A 7,148-nucleotide genomic window follows, 5' to 3' on the forward strand; every position below is an offset into this window, starting at 1 on the left:
GTTGAAACCAAAACTAAAGAAAAAAATGTATTTCTAAAGCTCATTTCCTGTTGGCAAGTGCTGATTCCAGTTCACACCAGTAATTAATACAGAATGTTCTTTAGCTAGACCAAAAGGAAAATGTTTCCTGCAGGAAACAGAAAACAATAAAAAGTACGAATAGCTAACATCTTTCTTTAAAAGGATGATTCTGCACATATAAGAAATTAAAAAAATAGGTTTTTTGGGAAAAATTTATTTGGTAAAAGATAAGATAGTGAAATTACTACAATTATTAAAGAAACTTGCTTATACTTCTCATTTAATTATCATATATTCTTTCTAAAGGAAGTTCTTTTCCTATTTTACAGGTGAGAATATAGACTGGAAAGAATATTATTAGCTCAGGATTACACAACTAGCATATGCCCAGAACTCAAAACCAGATGTTTTAACTCAAAGGACTTTCCCCTAAATATATGTTATTTCTGAAGTAACTAACAAGTTAAGTAAGTTGTTTCATTAAATTCACCTGCCATAAGAACAGCAGACACCCAAGTAACCAGAATTTCCACTAGCTCCTCATGGTTGGTCAAAACCATGTTTACTCATTTCTGAGCAGCTTCCACATTCCATGTCAGCATTACTAAAGCTGCATCAATTACTTAAACATTTTTTTCTGATTCCAAAAATACACATTTCCATTGTGGTAAATAAGGGAAAAAATAAAGAAAATAACAATCATCAATAATTCTGCAACCCCAAAAGAATCACTATAAATATTTGGCATAATTCCATCAGTATTGTTTTCATTCATTCATTCAATAGTTATAGTCAGTTGCTATAACCCAAGAAGATATCACTAATTACAGTTGGTCCACTATATCTGTGGGGTCCACATCAGTGAATTCAATCAACTGTGCACTGAAAATATTCAGAAAAAAAAATCGTACTAAACATGTACACTTATTTTTCTTGTCATTATTCCCAAAACAATGCAGTATAAAACCCAATTAATACTTACATAATATTTATATAGTATTAGGTAGTATAAGTAATCTAGGGATGATTTAAAGTATATGGTAGGATGTGCAGAGATTATATGCAAATACAGTCATGTGCTATATAATGACATTTTGGTCAACTATGACCACATATTTTAATGGTGGTCTCATAAATTTATAATGGAGTTTAAAAATCCCTATTGCCTAGTGAAGTCTTCATAATCCTGACCCTATGTAGGCCTAGGCTAATGTGTGTGTTTTTGTCTTAGTTTTTAACAAAAAAAGTTAAAAAAGTAAAAGTTACAGTAAGCTAAGGTTAATTTATTACTGAAAAAAGAAAATGTTAAAATTAATTTTATAAAATTTTTACAATAAACTTTTAAATAAATAAGTGCACAGTAATGTCTGAGGCCTTCACATTCACTCACCATTCACTCACTGACTTACCCAGAGCAACTTCCAGTCCTGCAAACTCCATGCATGTTAAGTGCCCTATATAAGGGTACCATTTTTCACCTTTTATACCATATTTTTATTTCACTTTTTCTATGTTTAGATAGGGTTAGCTATACAAACACCACTGTGTTACAGTTGCTTACAGTATTCTGTACAGGAACATACTGTACAAATTTGTAGCCTAGGAGCAATAGGCTATACCATATAGTCTAGGTGTCTGGTAGGCTATGCCATCTAGGTATACTCTATCATGTTCACACAACAACAAAAATTGCCTAATGACACATTTATCAGAACATAACTCTGTACTTAAGTGACAGATAACTGTGTTAAATCACTTTATATAAGGGACTTGAACATCCTAGGATCTTGGTAATTGTAGGAGGTCCTGGAACCAATCCCCCACGGATACCGAGGGACAACTCTACTTCAGTTACATGATTTTTATTTCTATCATGGACAGAAGCCACCGGGTTGGAATTTCATCACTTCCTGTCTCCAACCAACCAACATATATATACATATGTTTTTGAAACAGAGTCCTATTCTGTCACCTTGGCTAGAGTGCAGTGGCGTCACCATAGCTCACTATAACCTCAAACTCCTGGGCTGAAGCGATCCTCCTGCCTCAGCTTCCTGAGTAGCTGGCACTACAGGCACACGCCACTGTGCCCAGCTAAGTTTTCCATTTTTAGTAGAGACGGAGGTCTTGTGCTTGCTCAGGCTGGTCTTGAACTCCTAAGCTCAAGTGATCCTCCAGCCTCAGCCTCCCAGAGTGCTAGGATTACAGGCATGAGCCACCATGCCCAGCCAACCAACATATTTGTATGAGGCTTTTCCTTCTTCCTTACAGTCAGTTTCAGGATGCTGGGCACTCACTCTCCTCACGATGAGAACTAACCCCTCTAGCTCTTCAGTGGATCCTAGACCTTCATATTTCTTCATGGACTGAATTCTAATCCACCAATATCTTTTATGCCTAATTTTAAAACTTACCCTCTTTACCTTGTACTCCCTCTCTCATCTTTAAAACCAAATAACCCCCTCCCCTGCCAAAACCAAACCAAAACCACAAAAACCAAAACTCTTTCTTACACAGCCTTAACTACCGTTCTATCTCCTTTTCTCAGACTCAAATATTTGTAGTAGTCTAATTTATAGTAGCCCTCGAAGAGTAGTCTATTCATACTATCGTATCTTCCTTTCTACCATTCAAACTTCAATGCACAGTAATGTGGTTTCTGGCTCCTTTGCTTCATGAAACCACTTCACAAATGTTACCAGTAACATCTTAATTGTTAAAACCAATGGACAACTTTCAAACTTAATCTTATTTAACATCTGAGTAACATTTATGGTTGCTAATCACTCCCTTCTGAAAGCCCCTTTCTTGATTTCGAACACCACAGAATCTCCTGGTTTCTTCTTTAAGCCTTGGGAGGTCCTTCTTAATCTTCCTTGTAGGTTTCTTTCTCTGCTTATACTTTGAAAGTGGATGTTCTCCTAGGATTCTGATCTTGGCGGTATTCTCACTTGCTCACTTGGGAAGGTGCTTTCTCACTTTCCCCTCTGGGAGTTCTCCTGGCTTTAACTACCTGCATGCTAAGAAATATGTGTATCTATGTATCTCCGGACTCCAACTGCCTGCTAGACATTCTTTACTTTGATGCCCCAGAGACCTGAAACTCAGCATATTCTCTCTTCTATACCCCCCTGTTGTACTCTTTATCAAAGTAAAGAACATAACCACATAGCCTTCTGCCAAAGACAAGACACTTGGACATTCCTGATTTCTTTCTTAACTTTCTCATCCAAATGGACAACTAAATTGTTGTTTCCATCTTTAAATCTCTTTTCTCCAACTCTATTGCAATAGCCTTGGTTTGGGTCCTACCATTGATTTACTGTACAGGATACTGTTAGGTCTCTTAATTGTGTGTCTCTAGTCTCATGCATCTCTAATCTATTCTTCAAAAGCCAACAATGTGACTTTACTAAAACACATAGGTGATTATTGTTATTTCCTTACTTGAAAATCTTCAATGGTCCTAACTGCCTAAAGAATAAAAATTCAACCAGTAAATACCCCTTAATAATTAGGTTCTTGTTTCTTCAGGCTTTTCCCTTATCCCATACTCTCAGTAATTCATTAACATGTTGTGTTCTTTGGACTCTGGGCCTTAAGGGGTGGGGCAGGGTGTGTGTGTGTGCGTGTGAGATGCATGTGTGCTCGTGAGCATCCTTCTATGTATCCACTGGCCAACTCCTACTTGTTATTCACAACTCAGCTCCAGCTACCGCTTTGCTCAGAAAAGATCCTGTACTTAGTTAGGTTTATTATGAGACTTCGCAGCATGCTGTATTCATACTATAAAAGCGTTATGATAGAAGAAATAGTTTTCATGCTTGTCTTCTCATTCAAAATGGAGTTCACAAACAGATGCTGCCTATTACAGTACTAGGCACATAGGCACTCAAAAAATATTTCCTGAATAAATTTCGGTTACAAATTTTTAGCTTTACATTTATACTCATAAGTGTGACTGATTTAATTTATTCTTTTGTGATGTCTTTGTCATGTTGTGGTAAGAGGATTCCACTAGTCTTATAAATAAATGAATTAGGTCTCTTTACACTCTACGACAATTAATATCTGAAAACAACCTGTGAAATCATTTATTATTAGAGTCTTTTTGGAGAGCAAATTCTTTATTTACTTTGTTTCTGGTTACTTATTTTGACTTTTTGAGTCAATTTTGAGATTTGTATTGTTCAGATTATGATCTATTTCATTAAATTTTTTTAAAGATTGATTTTTGTTTACACCATATTACTTCATAATTCAAACAAATTCCCACCATAGAGTATCCATTTCCCATTTTATATTTTCCTGCTTTTTCTTCAATGGTTTTAGCAATTATTTTTAATACTTCTCAGATTGTTTAGTTTTGTTACTCTAAATTTATTAATGTTGGTATAACCTTTATTATTTCCAATTGCTATTTTATCCTGTGCCATCTTAACTTGGTTAAACTCCTTGTCAAACAGAAAAAAATAGCTTTAGTCTTCAGTCTCTGTAGCATCCGACATTATTGATCACTCCCTTCTTGAAAAGTCTTTCTTACTTTGGTTTCTATAGTATAACAACTTCTGATTGTTCTCCACTATTTTGCCCATTTTTTCAAAGTATTTTTCCCAGAATCCCTTTGCTTTGCCAATCCTTAAATATTGTTATTTCTTAGGATTCAATCATCTACCACTTTCCTCTCCATATTCTCCCTGTAAGAAATATCATCCATATCCAAGGATTAAACTAACACATATGTGCTAAAGTCCCTTAAATCTGTATTTTTCTGTCCTTACCTCGTTCCTACACTGATTCTATAGCTTCAACTTCCTCTTGGATGTCCCACAGACAGCAAACTCAACATCTCCAGCACTCTTGGTCACTCCCTGCTCTCATTTTTCCTTCTCTAGGTTAACAGCACTCAGTTGTTCACACCAGAAATCTGGAAGTCATTGTTGATACTTCTTTCTCTCCAAACTTGTACATTGAGCCATACAATCTTTGGTTTCTACCTTCTTAACATTTACTAAACCTGTTCCCTACCCTCTATTTCTACTATAAGTTAGTTTAATTTCCTAACATTTTTAGTTGCGTTCTCTCTAAGCCATGTTTTCCTATACCTTGCAAAAATGAAAATCTGATTAGCACAACTGCATATATGTTAGCCTTTTTCTCTAAATAGGAGTCCCTGCAGGATGTATTTATCTTTAGAAGGCTAACATGGGGCCTAGTCTATAGTAGGCATTTAATAATTTTTCCCCAAGTTTTCCTGCTAATAGCCTTTAAAAAGTTGAAGTCAGTCTGAAAGATGTTTCAGCCACGAGGTCCCTACTTTTTGGAATTCACACCTTTTTGAGAATTTCCAGGTTTAGTGCCCATTCCAACAAAAAAGAGAAATCAAATTGAAGCAGGCTAAAGGAAGACTTCACCTTAAAAAATTGTCTACCAAGGGAGCCGTCTTAGTTCCTCATCTTCTTTCCATAGATATTTCAGAAGCCCCACATTACTATAACAGCAGTATGATGAAACTACTTACTCTTATCTAATGTTACGAATTTTTCTATTTTTCTGAGGAATGGAAAATTCTTCCTAATACAAAGTAAATGTTGATAGATAATGAAAGACATTAAAAAAATGTCTTTCTGTGGGTTACTAGCACAATTACTTGTGAAAGGACATAGGTTTTGTTTCCAGATGAGAAAAAATAAACAAGCTTCTATTTTGAGAAAAGATAGGATTTCATTTTATATCTTGAAATCTGTTAGCTAGATCACACTAGTTCTTGAAGAGCTGAATTAGCAAGGGGTTTCCTTTAATTGTCTGGTGTCCTATAAACAATATCCTTTGTGTGTGTGTTTGAGAAGTAGCTTAATTTTTTTTAATCAACTAACAATGTTTACTTTAAAGGTTACTGAATACGATAATAGGTGATATTATGTTTTAAGGATCTCAAAAGTAGGAACTATATGAAATTTATTTTTAGAAATATGACTTCTATAGGCATTTAAGTTTGAGTTCTCCTTAAATTCCATGATCCAGAATGAAAAGCTTGGTAAACAGAAACCTCTTAATCTATCACAGCTAGTTAGCCTCTAACCCCAAATAATACATGTCTACCTATAATATAGCCACCCCAAATCTTTTAGTATAAAAAGGGATATTAAATTATCTCAAGTTAAAGAGGCAATTCTCTATGGAAAAAAAAGGGAAATTTACTTAGTTTCATATCACTTCATCATAAGTGACATATAAAACCTAGGATGTTTATAGTACTTAACAAGTTACTTCAAATATTTCTGGCAAGGATATACCCAACTTTCATTTTCCCATAATTTTATTACAAAATTAATTCCTTAGCAATCAGAAACCACAAATCACATTCAATATTAGGTTTTAAAAATCTTATTTTTGCTTTTAATGACTGTATGTTTCATTACTTACTTGTTCTAAAGTATCCTCCAAACCCATTTTTTTGTTTAGAGCTTTATTAATTTCTTCTTCAGTTTCGTTCAGCAGTTCCTTCAGAGGTACCTATAAAATACATAGGAATGTGGGTGATATATGACATGTAATTACAGAATATCTCCTGTGTCTACACACGTGTCTACACTGTAATAGGAGCCACATTTGAAAAAAAAAGTGAAGCCAGGACATTTTAAATCTAATATATTATCAACAAGAAAACAAAACTAATTTTTAATCAAATTTCTATAGCTGTAGAATATAACCTGCTTTTGGTTTGAAATATTTGTAAAATCTAAGATTTGCTCATCTATTCTGGAAATGCATAGATATTATTTAAACATTTTTACAAGTACTCTTAGTTTACTTTAGTACTTTTTTGAGAACAATTTCTGTGTAAGTTTTATTTTTATGCTATGTTCTCCATCAATTTCTTTTTAATTTTATTTATTTTTCTTAGAAAAATGCACCTATGCTTGGAATTTTCTCTTAATTCTTTTCAACTGTTTAGTTTTATAATTCTCTGCTTGTATTTCTTATGTTTATCTTCTGTTCTACTGATTTTATTTTAACATAGTGCTTCATTGCTTGTCATTATTTTTTTTTTTTTTTTGAGACAGAGTCTCACTGTGTTGCCCGGGCCAGAGTGCCGTGGCGTCAGCCTAGCTCACAGCAACCTC

At 34.3% G+C, this 7,148-nt stretch overlaps 1 protein-coding gene across 1 annotated transcript in view; it reads right to left on the reverse strand.

Annotated features, from left to right (window-relative positions):
• Positions 1-7,148, reverse strand: part of NDC80 (NDC80 kinetochore complex component) — a 44,230-nt gene that overhangs the window by 11,177 nt on the left and 25,905 nt on the right. Inside the window, exon 13 of the mRNA XM_012652078.1 lies at positions 6,448-6,537. Within this exon, the coding sequence (XP_012507532.1) occupies positions 6,448-6,537 (90 nt within the window). The remainder of the gene's footprint in view (positions 1-6,447; positions 6,538-7,148) is intronic.

Source organism: Propithecus coquereli, unplaced genomic scaffold (assembly GCF_000956105.1).
Source record: "Propithecus coquereli isolate 6110/MARCELLA unplaced genomic scaffold, Pcoq_1.0 Scaffold38, whole genome shotgun sequence".
Lineage (NCBI taxonomy): Eukaryota > Metazoa > Chordata > Mammalia > Primates > Indriidae > Propithecus > Propithecus coquereli.